Source organism: Manis pentadactyla, chromosome 3, assembly GCF_030020395.1.
Source record: "Manis pentadactyla isolate mManPen7 chromosome 3, mManPen7.hap1, whole genome shotgun sequence".
NCBI classification, from domain to species: domain Eukaryota; kingdom Metazoa; phylum Chordata; class Mammalia; order Pholidota; family Manidae; genus Manis; species Manis pentadactyla.
This window is the reverse complement of record NC_080021.1, coordinates 82,047,588-82,064,960: the sequence shown is the minus strand read 5'-3', so window position 1 is coordinate 82,064,960 and position 17,373 is coordinate 82,047,588. Positions and strand designations below refer to the sequence as shown.

Sequence of the window (17,373 nt, the reverse complement as noted above, 5' to 3'; positions counted from 1 at the left end):
AATCCAAGAGTCCCAGGCAAACCAGGAAGGTTGGTCCCCTACCTGGTAACCAAATCCATAAAAATAGACTTATATTCTATACTGTATTATATACAAAACTCAATTTCCACCACCCAAAATAAACCCAAGATTAATTCTAGTGGCTTAAAGGCCTACTAAATATGACTAGCAAAGAAGAAAATTCAGGATAATATATTTCTGATCTTGGTATTGGGAAGAACCACTTTTAAAAAGAAAAAGCAAAATCTCTAAAAGGGAAAGATTCACAAAATTGGCTATTTTAAATATAAAAATGTGTTTAATAAGAGAACTAAAAACATTCCACACAGAGATTTGTACATGAATATTCATTACAGCATGATTCATACGAACCAGAAAGTGGAGCCCAAATGGCCATGAACTAATGAATGGATAAACAAAAGTGGTATATCCATACAGTGGAACATTGGTCAGCCATAAAAGGAATTCAGTACTGAAACCACTAAAACATGGATGAACCTTGAAAACATTGTGCTAAGTGTAAGAAGCCAGACACAAAAGACCACATATTTTATGATTCCATTTATATGAAAAGTCCGGAATAGGTAAATTTATAGACAGAAAGTAGATTCCTTTTTGCCTAAGGCTGAGGAAATAGGGTGAATGCTAGTGTATGCCAAGTTGTTTTTTGGAGAAATAAAGTGTTCTCAAATCATGGTAATGGCTGTGCCAACTGTATAAATATACTAAGAAACCATTGATTTGTACCATTTAAATTGTGAGTTGTATGGTATGTGAATTATCATACCATAAAACTGCTTTTAAAATGTTTAGCCAAAGATAGCAGAAATAAAATGAACAGATAAAACAAGCCAGGAGAAGGTAATTACAATGCATTTAGCAAATAATTCAAGTCTAGAACATATAAAGAACTTCAGGAGGCCGATGAGAAAATAATGACCAAGAGAAAAACAAGCAAAAGTTAATCAACTTGTGCTCCCACTAACAAGGATCAGTTATGGAAGTTAAATATATGCTCTTCTAAGTATAACCCCATGCCCTGGAGAAACGTCCTGCACACAGGCAAAAGGAGATGTGCATGAGAGGATTCATGGCAGCCTTAATGTGACTAAGAAAAACTGAAAATGCCTTAAAGTTCACAAACAACAACATGGATGATTCATCGTGCTAAGGTTACAAGGCATTGCCATACGACATTTAAATTCATGTGCTAGGCAAAAGAAAACCAAAGTGTAAAACAACCCATATTGTAAAAGAATGTTTTTGCCAACTTAAAAAATATGTGTATTTATGTTTGTATATTTATCCATAGAGAAAGAGAATAGCAGAACTCTGGTAATCATAAACAACAAATTAAGGATGTTGGTTATCTCTGGGGCAGATAGAGGGGGAAATGGGATGGAACAAAGTACACAGCAAACTTCAAGGGTTTCAGTATTTAATTTTGATTTTTTTTCTTTTTGAGGTTTGTCCATGTTGATAATACATAGTACAGTCGATTTTTAAGAATGGTAAATGGCAATGTGTTTTCTAAGCCCTTGTATTATCCATCTCAAAATTCTGCTTCATGGCCTTCTGGCATTTTGTTTTCAGAGTCATTCAGATTCTTGACCTGTTGAAAGTGAACTCTTTTTTTTTTTCCTTTCTAGAAGGTTGAAGAAATTTTTCTTCTTTATAACTCAAAACTTTACCAAACTATATCTAACCATAGATCTTCTTTCACTGAATAGTTCTTAAACATGGTGAGCAACTATTCTGGCTTCTAGCAACATTTTCTCATTCTACTGTAACAATAACAGTAAGCTCAGGTTTAAGAAAATTGACAGAAAATATATACTTTTTGAAGAACACATTATCCCCCCTAAGAAATATTCCTACTTTTAAAAAATGAGACATGGAAAATGTCAAATCTTAAATAAATATTGCTCTATTTAGTTGACAAAATAACTTCCAGCTCTTTTAGGATCCTTTGTCAAAGTCAATCCTTTGTTTCTTTTGCTTTTTCGTACCCACTGTGTAGTAATGTTTTCTGCTTACAAAAGAAGCCTAGGAAACCAGGCAGTACTGATGCTCTTGCAGAGAGAACACCACCCAGGTGCCTCTCAATTTTTTTTGTTGTTTGTTTCAAGAAACCATTATTTACTGAAAGTTTTTAAAGCCGATATCATGAAAGCAGTAAGTCAGCAGAGTTCCTGCATTTCTAGTAACTTTGCATTCAAAGAAAAATAGAGCTACACACACATACACATAACTACTGAAAATTCATAAAGCAGAGGTGCTGAAAATAGGCTGAAAGACTTATAAAATGGTGTAAGAGTGTTAAGGAAAGATACAGTAAAACAGAAAAGAGTACAGTAGCTATAGTAAGATAAAGCAAACTCAGTCAATGATAATCCATTTTGATATTAATGGGAAACCAAAGGCATTTCTGCTAAAATAAAGAACAAGACAAGGATGTCCACCAACTTCTCTACTGTTTAACATGGCATTTAGGTATCAGTCAATGCAATTAAACAAGAGAAAACAACTTGGGACAAGTGGTAGAACTCCCCGTTTGCAGAAGATACAAGAGTATATCTGGAAATGGAATTGTTGCTAAACTGATGCAAACACAAAATAACTCAGTAAAAAGAAAGACATAAAATTAACATAAGAATAGCCTTCAGAATGGGAAGAACTCTTACGATTCAAAAATAACAGATAAACCAATTTAAAATGGGCAAAGGATCTGAGCAGACATGTCTCCAAAGAAGATGTACAAATAGCTAGTAAATACATGAAAAAATGCTCAGTGTCATTAGCAATTAGCAAAATGCAAATCAAAACCACAGTGAGATGCTACTGCATACCCACACAAATGGCTAGAATGAAAAAGATCAACAGTAATAAGTGTTGACAAGGATGTGAAGAAATTGGGTCCTTCAAACATTGCTGATGGAAATAGTGTGGCCACCTCAGAAAACAGTTTGAAACTTTCTCAAAATGTTAAAAATGGACCTACCATATCACAGCATTTCTACTCCTATGTGTCTATCCAAGAGAAATAGACATCCACACAAAAACATGTACATCTTCACCGTCAAATTATTTGTAATAGACAAAAAGTGCAAATAAACTGAATGTCCATCAACTGAAAAATGAATAACAAATGGTGGTATAACTATTCAGTGGAGTATTATTAAGCTATAAAAAGACCAAGGTATTGACACATGCTATAAAAATGGTGAACCTTAAAAATGTTATGCCAAGTGAAAGAAGCCAGTCACAAAAGATCACATATTGTATAAGTCAAAGTAAGGCTTATCTATAGAGAAGTGGATTATGTCTGGGGCAGAAAGAGGTGGGATACAGGGGAACAAGAAATGATTCCTAAACAGGTATGGGGCTTCTTTTTGGGGTGATGAAAACGTTCTGAAATTAGGTAGTCACAATGGTCGCACAACCTTGTGATTATGCTAAAAACCACTGAATTGTACCATTTGCACAGGTGACTTTATGATACATAAATGATGGTTCAACAAAGCTATTCAGAAAGTAATAGCCTTCAAACATACAAGTATAACCAGTTAGAAGATGAAAATTCCATTTATAGTAACAACAAAAATACTTGTAATAAGTTTACAAAGAAGATACAAAATATATACGAGAAAACAAACTCTCTTGAATGATACACTAGACATGAATTGTACACTTCCCTGGTTTTCTCTTAATACTTTTACATGTGTGCCTATGAATAGATAAAACCTCCATTTTGATTTGAAACACAGTCTGGAGAATGTATACTACTTTCAAAGTGCATGAAAGAAAAGGAAAACCCCCAACATTCCTGGGAACCCAAATTTACTACTTTCTAATGGACGTTTTGATGAAAAGAATTATTTTTCTAAACGTAAACTCTACCTCAATTAGTGTAGACCACAGTATTATAAATATAATTTGTTTTGCTAATACTGTGGTGTCATACTCTTGGTTTTCTTCAGGAAACCAATCAGCGTGCATTTTTTCAAGACAAGAAACACATTCTACTAGGCAAATCTGTAATTCTTGTTAAAATATTTGTAAAAATCCTTTCCTTGATACAGAATGATCTCAACTGACGTGTCTTGTTTCGTACAGTCTCACGGTTAGAAGCCAAGAGGAACAGAGACACAGGATGGTGTCCCATGAGCTCAGAAGAGATAACCTTCCAACCTGTGAAGAAAGGTGAACTCTCCTGTTGTGTAGCCCACTAAATTGACAGAAATGCCAACCTTGTTATTTATTTTTCTGCATTGTACATTTCAATAGAACACAATTTCTCATGATGTGGCATCTCGTTTTCACTATGCAGAATTCCTTTTCACTCACTGTGTGACAGGGAGAAAATTCATTTCCATTATTATTCTAAGCCCTGCTGATCACATATATAAATTGATGCTACTTGACAAAACATACTACTAATTGTATTTTTATAGGATATACTTTTTAAAATAAAAGGCTGTAACCAAACAACACGGGGTTTTCAGAAACATTTTAAAAGTCCATTTCTTTTTAACTATACATTTATACTTTAGCTAACGTATTTTTTTTAAGTATTTTGAAAAAAAGCTGGGAAAGAACCACATTAATTATTTTCCATATTGTCAAATTTTAAAATTGTCTTTTCCTTCCTGTATTATTTGATTTACTTTCACTTACATATTCTAATGCCTTTTCTTGATATTATGTCTACAGAATTGCAGACAATAGATATCCTAAAAGCATTGTTCAAATAGGTTTTGTATTAAATTGCTTATTTTGGAAGGGAAGAAAACAAGTACTTAAATACTTTTTTTCATCTTTTATCTTATTCATCTTACCCAGTTTTTCCAAAGTCTGGGTAGCATATTAAAATCTTCAACAGTTCATGAGTTTGTTAAAAACAGATTTTATCTTATATTCCAGTATATTGTATCTGAAGCTTCCGGCTATTATATTTTGGAACCAGAATGGCCACATCTAGCCCTGGCTGCACCCATCCTGTCAGTGACCATGAGCACTTTTCCTAGTAGCCACATTCTGCCTCAGTTTCCTTATGTGCAAAATTGAGGGTAAAATAGTCTGTTGTAACTGTAAAGCCAAAGAAGGATTTCTGTGAGTATTGAATTGGACCAGAACACTGAGAATCGAGCCAGGCAAGAGACGCACAGTCAAATGTATGTTGGCTACTATTTGTTCTCAATCATATCCAATAATATAAAATAACTCTTTATCCAGTTTAATGCCTTTTGCTTCCATTTCTAGTTAGATATTAACATTATTCTTATTTGCCTTTTCCTTATAGATCTTTGCTTATGTGTTTTTTAATTTTTGCATTTTTTTTTTATGTTTCCTGGAAATAGCATAGTGTTAGAATTTGGCCTATTTGAGTCTGTGTCTCTAAACGGGTAGTGAGAATCCAATTATATCGGGACTGTTATTTTGATGATTACCTACATTTAATATTCTAGCATATTCCTTGATTGCTTATACAACCTCCTAATTATTTCCTTAATTTTTGAGTATTTATTTTTCATTATTTTTGCTGTAGGAACTGTGCTCTAAAACTTTCTTTTGGGTTCTTCGGTACTATGAAAGTATATGCTCTATCTTTTTAAATGTACTACTGATTACATTTTTCAAAATCATTCGTTAACATATATTTCTTAAATTGACAGGAGTAAAAAGATATCTTTTAAATTCTCATATTTAGGGAACATAATTTATTGTACTTTACTAAGCCATGCGTTTAATTAATCTCCTAAAAAAAATCCAGAATTTTTTTAAAAATTTCTTTTTATTGATGTTTACTAGGCTCTCCACTACCCCAAGACCCCCCCAACAAACATCATTATAGTCACTGTCCATCAGCATAGTAAGATGTTGTAGAATCACTACTTGTCTTCTCTGTGTTGCAAAGCCCTCCCCTTTCCCCCACCCCCCACATTATACATGCTAATCATAATACCCCCTTTCATCCCCACCCATATCCCTCCCTACCCTCCCATTCTCCCCAGTCTCTTTCCCTTTGGTAACTGTTAGTCCATTCTTGGGTTCTGTGATTCTGCTGCTGTTTTGTTCCTTCAGTTTTTCTTTTGTTCTTATACTCCACAGATGAGTGAAATCATTTGGTATTTGTTTTTCTCTGCTTGGCTTATTTCACTGAGCATAATACCCTCTAGCTCCATCCATGTTGTTGCAAATGGTAGGATCTGTTTTCTTCTTGTGGCTGAATAATATTCCATTGTGTATATGTACCACTTCGTCTTTATCCATTCATCTACTGATGGAAACTTAGGTTGCTTCTATTTCTTGGCTATTGTAAATAGTGCTGTGATAAACATAGGGGTGCATGTGTCTTTTTCAAACTGGAGTGCTGCATCCTTAGGGTAAATTCCTAGAAGTGGAATTCCTGTGTCAAATGGTAAGTCTATTTTGAGCATTTTGAGGAACCTCCATATTGCTTTCCACAATGTTTGAACTAATTTACATTCCCACCAGCAGTGTAGGAGGGTTCCCCATTCTCCGCAACCTCGCCAACATTTGTAGTTGTTTCTCTTTTGGATGGTGGCCATTCTTACTGGTGTGAGGTGATATCTCATTGTGGTTTTAATTTGCATTTCTCCGATGACAAGCGATGTGGAGCATCTTTTCATGTGTCTGTTGGCCATCTGAATTTCTTCTTTGGAGAACTGTCTGTTCAGCTCCTGTGCCCATTTTTTAATTGGATTATTTGCTTTTTGTTTGTTGAGGAGCGTGAGCTCTTTATATATTTTGGATGTCAGGCCTTTATCGGATCTGTCATTTATGAAAATATTCTCCCACACTGTAGGGTACCTCGTTCTTCTATTGATGGTGTCCTTTGCTGTACAGAAGCTTTTCAACTTGATATAGTCCCACTTGTTCATTATTGCTTTTATTTTCCTTACCCAGGGAGATATATTCATGAAGAAGTCACTAATGTTCACATCCAAGAGATTTTTGCCTACCTTTTTTTCTAAGAGTTTTATGGTTTCATGACTTACATTCAGGTCTTTGATCCATTTCGAATTTACTTTTGTGTATGGGGTTAGACAGTGATCCAGTTTCATTCTCTTACATGTAGCTGTCCAGTTTTGCCAGCACCATCTGTTGAAGAGACTGTCAATTTCCCCATTGTATGTCCATGACTTCTTTATCAAATATTAATTGACCATATATGTTTGGGTTAATGTCTGGAGTCTCTAATCATTTCCACTGGTCTGTGGCTCTGTTCTTGTGCCAGTACCAAATTGTCCTGATTACTATGGCTTTGCAGTAGAGCTTGAAGTTAGGAAGTGAGATCCCCCCACTTTATTCTTCTTTCTCAGGATTGCATTGGCTATTCGGGGTCTTTGGTGTTTCCATATGAATTTTTGAACTATTTGTTCCAGTTCATTGAAGAATGCTGTTGGTAATTTGATAGGAATTGCATCAATTCTGTATACTGCTTTGGGCAGGATGGCCATTTTGATGATATTAATTCTTCCTAGCCAGGAGCATGGGATGAGTTTCCATTTGTTAGTGTCCTCTTTAATTTCTCTTAAGAGTGTCTTATAGTTTTCAGGGTATAGGTCTTTCACTTCCTTGGTTAGGTTTATTCCTAGGTATTTTATTTTTTTTGATGCTATTGTGAATGGAATTGTTTTCCTTATTTCTCTTTCTTTAGTTCATTGTTAGTGTATAGGAAAGCCACAGATTTCTGTGTGTTAATTTTGTATCTTGCAACTTTGCTGAGTTCTTATATTACTTCTAGTAGTTTTGGGGTAGAGTCTTTAGGGTTTTTTATGTACAATATCATGTTTTCTGCAAATAGTGAGAGTTTGTCTTATTCTTTATCAATCTCGATGCCTTGTATTTCTTTGTTTTGCCTCATTTCCGTGGCTAGGTCCTCCAATACTAAGTTGAATAACAGTGGGGAGAGTGGTCATCCCTGTCTTGTTCCCGATCTCAGAGGAAAAGCTTTCAGCCTCTCGCTGTTCAGAATGATGTTAGCTGTGGGTTTATCATATATGGCCTTTATTATGTTGAGGTACTTGCCCTCTATACTCAGTTTGTTGAGAGTTTTTATCGTGATGGATGTTGAATTTTGTCGAATGCTTTTTCAGCATATATGGAGATGATCATGTGGTTTTTTTCTATCTTTTTGTTTACGTAGTGGATGATGTTGATGGATTTTCGAATGTTGTATCATCATTGCATCCCAGGAATGAATCCCACTTGGTCATGGTGTATGACCCTTTTGATATATTTTTGAATTTGGTTTGCTAATATTTTATTGAGTATTTTCGCATCTACATTCATCAGAGATACTGGTCTGCAATTTTCTTTTTTGGTGGGGTCTTTGCATGGTTTTGGTATTAGGGTGATGTTGGCTTCATCGAATGAGTTTGGAAGTATTCCCTCCTCTTCTATTTTTTGGAAAACTAAGGAGAGTGGGTATTATATCTTCTCTGTATGTCTGATAAAATTCCCAGGTAAATCCATCTGGCCCCTGCGTTTTGTTCTTGGGTAGTTTTTTGATTACCGCTTCAATTTCTTTGCTGGTAATTGGTTTCTTTACATTTTGTGTTTCTTACTTGGTTAGTCTTGGAAGGTTGTATTTTTCTAGGAAGTTGTCCATTTCTTCCAGGTTTTCCAGCTTCTTAGAATATAGGTTTTCATATTAGTCTCAATAATTCTTTGTATTTCTGTTGGGTCCGTCATGATGTTTCCTTTCTCATTTCTGATTCTGTTGATGTGTGTTAATTCTCTTTTTCTCTTAATAAGTCTGGGTAGAGGCTTATCTAATTTGTTTATTTTCTCAAAGAACCAGCTCTTGGTTTCATTGATTTTTTCTATTGTTTTATTCTTCTCAATTTTGTTTATTTCTTCTCTGATATTTATTATGTCCCTCCTTCTGCTGACTTTAGGCCTCATTTGTTCTTCCTTTTCCAATTTTGATAACTGTGATGTTAGACTATTCATTTGCGTTTGTTCTTTAAATATGCCTGGATTGCTATATCCTTTCCACTTAAGACTGCTTTTACTGCATCCCACAGAAGTTGGGGCTTTGTGTTGTTGTTGTCATTTGTTTCCATATATTGCTGGATCTCCATTTTAATTTGGTCATTGATCCATTGAGTATTTAGAAGCGTGTTGTTAAAATTCCATGTGTTTATGAGCCTTTTTGCTTTCTTTGTACAATCTATTTCTAGTTTTATACCTTTGTGGTCTGAAAAGTTGGTTGGTAGGATTTCAATCTTTTTGAATTTACTGTAGCTCTTTTTGTGGCCTAGTATGTGGTCTATTCTGGAGAATGTTCCATGTGCACTTGAGAAGAATGTGTATCCTTTTGCTTTTGGGTGTAGAGTTGTATAGATGTCTATTAGGTCCATCTGCTCTAGTGTGTTGTTCAGTGCCTCTGTGTCCTTACTTATTTTCTGTCTGGTGGATCTGTCCTTTGGAGTGAATGGTGTGTTGAAGTCTCCTAAAATGAATGCATTGCATTCTATTTCCTCCTGTACTTCTGTTAGTATTTGTTTCACGTATGGTGGTGCTCCTGTGTTGGCTGCATATATATTTATAATGGATATATCCTCTTGTTGAACTGAGCCCTTTATCATTATGTAATGTCCTTCTTTATCTCTTGTTACTTTGTTTTGAATTCTATTTTGTCTGATACTAGTACTGCAAGTCCTCCTTTTTTCTGCCTATTGTTTGCATGAAATATCTTTTTCCATCCCTTGACTTTTAGTCTGTGCATGTCTTTAGGTTTGAGATGAGTCTCTTGTAAGCAGCATATTGATGGGTCTTGTTTTTTTATCCATTCAGTGACTCTATGTCTTTTGATTGGTGCATTCAGTCCATTTACATTTAGGGTGATTATCGATAGGTATGTACTTATTGCAATTTCAGGCTTTAAATTCGTGGTTACCAAAGGTTCTAGGTTGCTTTCCTTACTATCTCAGTGTCTAACTTAACTCACTTAGTATGCTGTTACAAGCACAATGTAAAGGTTCTTTTCTATTTCTCCTAATTTTTCTTCCTCCTTCATTCTTCATATATTCGGTATCAGATTCTATACTTTTTCTCTATCCCTTGATTGGCTTTGGGGATATTAAATTTAATTTTGCATTTTCCTTGCAATTAGCTGCTCCACCCTCCCTTCCATGACTTTACTACCTCTGGTGACAGCTGTCCAACCCTAGGAACACTTCCATCTATAGCAGTCCCTCCAAAATAGACTGCAGAGATGGTTTTTGGGAGGTAAACTCTCTCACCTTTTGCTTATCTGGAAATTGCTTAATCCCTCCTTCAAATTTAAATGATAATCTCTCCAGATAAAGTAATCTTGGTTCCAGGCCCTTCTGCTTCATGGCATTAAATACATCATGCCACTCCCTTCTGGCCTGTAAGGTGTCTGTTTGTTAAGTCTGATGTTAGCCTGATAGGCTTTCCTTTGTATGTGATCTTATTTCTCTCTCTGGCTGCTTTTAACAGTCTGTCCTCATCCTTGATCTTTCCCATTTTGATTACTATGTGTCTTGGTGTTGTCTTCCTTGGGTCCCCTGTGTTGGGAGATCTGTGGATCTCCATGGCCTGAGCAACTATGTCCTTCCACAGATTGGGGAAGTTTTCAGCAACTACCTCCTCAAAGACACTTTCTATCCCTTTCTCTCACTCTTCTTCTTCTGGTATCACTATAATATGAATATTGTTCCGCTTGGATTGGTCACACAGTTCTCTCAATATTCTTTCATTCTTAGCGATCCTTTTTTCTCTCTGTGCCTCAGCTTCTTTCTATTCCTCTTCTCTAGTTTCTATTTCATTTACCGTCTTATCTCCTCCAGTGTATCCAATCTGCTTTTAATCCCCTCCATCGTGCTCTTCAATGATGGGAACTCTGACATGAATTCATTCCTGAGTTCTTCGATGTCTTTCCGTACCTCCATTAGGATGTTGATTATTTTTATTTTGAATTCCCTTTCAGGAAGAGTCACGAGGTCCATATCATTTAAATCTTTCTCGGGAGTTGTATTAACAATTTTACTCTGGACAAGGTTCCTTTGTTGTTTCATGTTTGTATATGGCGCCTCTAGTGTTCAGAAGATCTATTCTGGAGCTGCTGAGCCCCTGAAGTAATGTCATGGGTCACAGGGGAGTGGTACTGGGGGTAGGAAAGAGCTCTTCCCCGCCTCCTGGCTCCTGTGCCTGTCTCCACTACCTGAGCCAGCGGGCCAGGCACAGAGGTATAAGTTTTTGTCCCAGAGTAGCCAGATATGGATCCCTGCTTTCCACAAGCAGGGGAATTCCCAGTCTCCCCAGGAACTCTGCCTGTATTAACTTTCCAACCCGGTAGTCATGCGAGTCTCATGAAAGCACCATGAAATGTAGGTTTGTATTCCCAGAGCAGATCTCCAGAGCTAGGTATTCAGCAGTCCCAAGCCTTCCACTCCCTCCCTGCTCCGTTTGTCTTCCTCCCACTGGTCATCTGGTTTGGGGGAGGGGCTCAGTTCTCGGGGAGCCACAGCTCTGGTATGTTACCCCATTTGCTGAGGTCTGCTGTTTTCTCCAGGTGTGTGCAGTCTGACGAGTCCTCTTTCCTTTTGCTCTCTCAGGATTAGTTGCAGCAATTAAATTTTCTAATTGTATCCAGTTTTAGGAGGAAGCCTCTGTCTCTCCTCTCACGCTGCCATCTTTAATCCACAGAATCCAGAATTTTTATGTAGATTACTTTAAGGCATTACTTTCAAATTATCTTTTGACAATTTTTTTTGCTGTTTTTTTGGGAGAGCAAGTGAGAGGCTTTTATTTAGAGAGTAAGAGGACAGAGCTCCTAGCTCAAGACAGGAGTCCAGGGGTGGTAGTTGTCTAGGAGTTTTATAGGCTGTTGAGAAACAAACGGCTAGGGATGTACACCTGGTAAGTGGTCCCAAAATGTTTATCTTTGAAGATATATGAAGTTTCTTATTAGTCTCTCTGGTTATTCACAAGAAATTTACTGCTCTGATTTCCTCCCAGGATAGCAGCTTAATCACTTAAGATTGTTTGCTTTGCTCCGAAGGTGGGCTGAGTTATTGTCTGTTTGTTAAAGAGTATGTTAGAAACTTAGAAACTGACTTTTTAACTAATTGGGTTTTAAAATGCGATCTTATTTTCAAGCTGGAATCCTTCCTGTTTTTACTACATTGTTTTGGGCTTGCTTGCTACATTTTCTTATGTTGCAAATCATTTGTTCAGGGCTGGAGGAAGAAAAGCAGCACCTGGGTAAAGTCAGAAAAATAAGCTGGGTCACACAGTAGGCCAAAGCAAATCTCACAATGGATTATCTTACTTTGTTATTTCTAGATACCCTCACCCTGCTCTGTCTAAGTCCATGGTCCCTGTCTCATTCCCCGCATTATAGATGGAGACCCTAGCTGCTGCTGAGGGAAAGGGGTAATGACAGTTCTGGCTGCTTCATGCTGACAGGGGGCGTAGTAAAGGGTGCAGTTAGGTCTCCATCACTGATCAGTCAAGAGAGCCTTGGGAGATGGGCATTTTCATCCTTGGTTCCATTTCCTTCACCGCTGCCATTTTATGGCTCTAAAAGGATTTAGAAAAACAGTTCCATATTGTAGTAGTCCATGGGATGTCTGGGTCTGACACAGCTTGTGCGTGCTTCGGAGGTCCTACAGTGAATCAGAGACATTTTGTGAATAATTTGGACTGTACACACAACACTCAACTTTAATTATAGCACAGATTCCACCCTGTGCTGCTGTTAAGATGTCTAGTGCCATTCTATTCTGTCTAACTGCTTGGTGCATTAGTTTATCCTTAGTGTTAAGACCTTTTGAGTAAAATTGGTTAAGTATTTGATATGTCAAATTACATCTTCTAAACCAAGACATGGTATAAAAATGGAGGCTAGATGATCATAGCAATGGAAAACACTCCTAGTCCACTGATGTTGGAGGCTTGGGAATTTTGCCCAGTGTGGGATGTTCTTGAGGAGGGAGAACTGCGCTGCACCTCAGAACAAAGTTACCTTCTTTACCCTCAATAAAATACATTTCCATTCCTAATACCTTATCAAACAAAATACACATCTTTTCTAGCATGCGGAGATGTCTTCCTTATTGTTTTAAGTAGTTTTAATTAGGACTTAAAACCATTAGAATCTCGTTTTCAGTGAACACTGAGAAGTAAGCTATTGTAAACTGTTATACTAGCATTCTTTAAATTGACACATTTATGAACACATTTTCTAATATCTGGAAACATGTGCTTTACAGCACAAGTTCTTAATAAGCACAAAATGAAAGGAAAGGAGCGACACACAGCAGCAATTCACCGGAGAATTCCGCTTTATTAGGGAAAGGTGCTGGGAAGGGGCATGGGGTGATTGTGGTGTTACTTCTACGGGGCTGGTGGCTATTGGCTAGGCACTGGGATTAGGGGGGCAAGGGGTGATTGGGGTTCAGGTGGTGCCGGCGGGGATCGAGGACCCAGAAGAGAAGCAGGAATTTTGCCATCTTATGGGTGGGGTCCCTTCATTCCCCCCTTTCTCCTCTATGGGGTTGTGGACGTTGCTTTCTCTCTGACTGCTTCCTGCTGAATGGGGGAGGAGAAGGGAGTGAGGGCTTGAGGACCAGGAGGAAAGGGTTGATAGGACTCCCCACAGTAAGGACGAGTAGATGTGGACTTCTTCAGGTTGGAAATCAATGAAGTTTCCCTGTAACCATAGGTCGAGGACTTGTTGATTCTAATGGTGCCAAGTGGATACGGGTGCCAGAAGCCAGGCGTCTGCGGCCATTGTTTCTAGGAACAGTTTCCAGCAGAGAGAGGGGTCCATCTCAGCGTGTGGTGAGGAGGTTACGTGGGGGTGAGGGATCTTCTGTGGCTAAATGCTGGTAGTTCCTGAGTAAAGGCTGGTTCAAAGTTTGATTAGAGATTTCACCGACTTGGGATTTCATAAACTTTACTATACAAGGTAAGAAGACACAGGAAAGAAGAATGATTATTATAGGGCCTGCAATGGGCCACAGCCAGGTGAGGAAGGGGTTTGTTAGTATTGAAGAGAATGGGTTGGAGGAGTAATACTGTGGGTACCGGGAGTTACCCATGTAGTGAATGGCACAAGACCAGTAGGGACATCTCCGTAGGAGTCTGGCTATCGCCTGCAACAGGCTTGTTTTTGGTCATAGAGGAAGCAGAGGTAGGGAGAATAAAGGTAGCTGCTAGTGAACACTTCAGTGGAGGGAGGAAAGTGGAGGTATAAAGGCTCAGAGCAGCCTTTCAGAGGGCAGTCTGATGTGGCACTGAGGGCAGTAATTTTTGTTTGATGCTGTGTGTAAGTCTGTCTGACTTTGAATCGCCATACAAAGGAGGCTGGGGTGGCGGGGAAGACAATAGGAATGAGGGAAAAAAGCGAGAGAGAGCGAGGGAGCAGTAAAGGAGGAAAAAGTCATGATTCGGGTATGGATGGCAAAGGGGGTGAACGGGATTTTGGAGGAAAGAGGACAGTAAGGTCAGGAGTCTGGAGGGAGGGAGAGTCTGTAAACTTTTGTAGGTTAAGAGATCCTTTAGGTGATCTGGTGACAGAATGGTAAGGGGCGCCCCGAATGTCAGTTTATGAGCTTCCTTCTGCAAGAGCTGTCCAGCGGCTAATGCCCGTAGGCAGGGGGCCCATCCCCGAACTGTGGGGTCTAATTGCTTGGAAAGATAAGCTACTGGGGCAAAGGATGGGCCATAATATTGGCTTAGGACTCCTAGAGCTTGACTGGACCTCTCATGAATGTATAATGCGAAGGGCTTCGACAAATCAGGAAGATGGAGAGCTGGGGCTTCCACAAGTGCTTGATGGAGCTTAATGAAGAAGTGTCAGGGTGAGGATGATAATGGTTCTTCAGGGGGGCCCTTGCTGAGGTCGTATAGGGGTCTTGCCAATAGGGAGAAGTTAGGGATACACGCTCTAAAATACCCAGCCAGGCTTAGAAAGGAAAGGATTTCTGTCTTGGTTTTGGGAATGGGCAGGTCAGAGAGGAGCTGTTTTCTGTCTAAGGTAATGGACTTTCTTTGTTGAGATAGAAGGAATCCGAGGTAAATGACAGACAGGGAAAGGATTTGAGCTTTGACGGGGGATACCCGGTAACCTCTGGAAGCTAGAAGGTTAAGTAGGGAGGCAGTGTCAAGTTGAGACTGTTCCCACGAGGGACTGCAGAGTAGAAGATCGTCCACGTATTGTAATAAGGTGGACTCGGAAGCCTTGTGGCAAAACTGTCCAAGAGAGTTGTTCAGAATGTCTTGTGTATGGGTCCGTCCAGGTGAAGGTGAAAAAATCTTGGGAGGAGGGGTCCAGAGGGATAGAAAAAAAATGTGTCCTTGAGATCTAGAACTGAGAAGTGGGAGGCCAAGACAGGGATCTGCGATAAAAGGGTGTATGGATTTGGGACTAAAGGATGGATAGGGATGATGGCCATGTTGATGAGGCCAAGGTCTTCGACGAGGCAGAAAGATCCATTGGTTTTTTTCAACAGCTAATATGGGGGTATTAAACAGGGAGTGAGTGGGTCTGAGGTAATTTTTGTTTAAAAGATCTTGAATGATGGGTTGAAGGCCTATGAGGGCTGAAGTGGTTAGGGGGTATTGGGCCTGACAGATATACTGAGAGGGGTCACGTAATTTGATAGAGGCAAGAGGACATAGAGCCATGGAGGGGCTTGTAATGTCCCAAACTCCGGGATTTACAGGGTGTATGAGGGCAGAACTGGAGCTTTCATTGGGTAGAGGGGGGTCGTCAGCTATGAGGGCCATCAGAAAGGGAGTACTGTGGGCTGTGGGAGTGGATATAGTTATGGAAACATGGAGGAGAGAAAGGATGTCCCGTCCTAGTAAGGGGATGGGACACCGGGGCATAACCAGGAAGGAGTGGGAGAAAGATATGGGATTGTCCTGGATTGTGCATAAAAGGGGGGTGGTGTTAATGGGAAAATCTGTTTACCTCCTACCCCGACTATAGGAGTAATGGCAGGCGTGGTAGGGCCCCAGTATTCTCGCAAGACTGAGAAGGTGGCTCCTGTATCTAGGAGGAAGGAGATGGGGCGACCATCTACTATTAAAGTAACCCTGGGCTCCTGTTTGGTGATGGAAATGGTTGGGCGATAAGCCCCCAGGCCCCGTCAATCTTCTTCTGCCAGCCCCACTACGGCAGGCTTAGGATGGGGGTTGTTCGTCCAGCCTCCCCTTCAGGTGGGTGGGCAATCAGACCCCTAGTGACCCTTTTTGTGGCATCTGGGGCATGGGGTGGTAGCCCTTGACTAATGTCCTCCTTGTCCGCACTTGAAACAAGCTCCTGTGGGGGGCTTGTTTGTAGAGGAGTGCCCAGGTTGTGGTTTTATCAGCTGGGCCAACATTTGGAAATGGTCCTGATCAGCCTTTTGTTTACGGCGTTCTTTCTCCTCCTCCTCCCGGTTATGGAAGACTTTAAAGGCCACTGTTAGTATCTCAGTCTGTGGGGTAGCGGGGCCCTGTTGTAACTTTTTGAGTTTAGCTTTAATGTCGGGGTAGCTTTGAGCTAGGAAGTATGTCATAAGGACATGTCTCCCGTCAGGTGTTTCTGGGTCCAGGCTGGTATACTGTAATAGGGCTTGAGTGAGTCTGTCTAAGAACTCAGAGGGAGTCTCCTCACTCCTCTGAATTATGTCTTGGAGCTTTCGAAAATTGTCTACTTTACGAGCTGCGTTTTTCAGAGCTGCTATTAAGCAGCAGGTAAAGATATCTCGAGAGTGGAGACTCACAGCGGTGTTATAATCTCAGTGTGGGTCTTGTTTGGGGACAGCGGTGGGGCCAGGGGGATAGGTGGGGGACTGAAGGGTTCTGGCTCAGTCTGTGGGGGAGAAACAGGTTATGGGAGCAAAGACGGAGGAGGCTCCTGGGACTTAGAGGGGGACTGAAAGGCTCAGGCTTGATCTGCAGGGGGGTGAGGTGAGGTTGGAAGGATGAGGGGCTGTTGTAGGAGAGGAGGAGGAAGGGAGTGAACGGAAGGCTTTTGCAGGGGAAAGACGCCTTGCAGGGTAGGAGAACATGGGGGGAGGCAGAGGGAGGAGGTGGTGGCAGCAGCGAGGGAGGAGGAGGGGGAAGGGAGTGAAAGGGAGCCTTTTTCGGGGGAGACGGCGTGCAGGCTATTAGAACTTGGGGGGAGGCGGGGGGAGGAGGTGGCAGCGAGGGAGGCGGGAGTAGGAGGCGGAAAGCTACGGTATAGGGAATCTCTTTCCATTTTCTCAGGCGCTGGCAGTAGTTAAAGAGATTGCGAGTGATGTTAGGATCAAGAGTTCCCCCTGCGGGCCATTGGTTGTTATTGTCTACGGGGTATGTCGGCCAATCTTGGGAGCA

General features: G+C 40.0%; 1 protein-coding gene across 5 annotated transcripts in view; it reads left to right on the top strand.

Moving 5' to 3' along the window:
* Nucleotides 1-17,373, top strand: part of LOC118929739 (regulator of G-protein signaling 20-like) — a 118,526-nt gene that overhangs the window by 86,648 nt on the left and 14,505 nt on the right. For 4 of the 5 annotated variants that reach the window (XM_057498079.1, XM_057498078.1, XM_057498080.1 and 1 more), the window contains one exon: nucleotides 4,117-4,203. The exons of the other annotated variant lie outside the window; for it this stretch is intronic. In XM_057498079.1, the coding sequence (XP_057354062.1) occupies nucleotides 4,117-4,203 (87 nt within the window). The remainder of the gene's footprint in view (nucleotides 1-4,116; nucleotides 4,204-17,373) is intronic. 5 annotated transcript variants of the gene reach the window in all.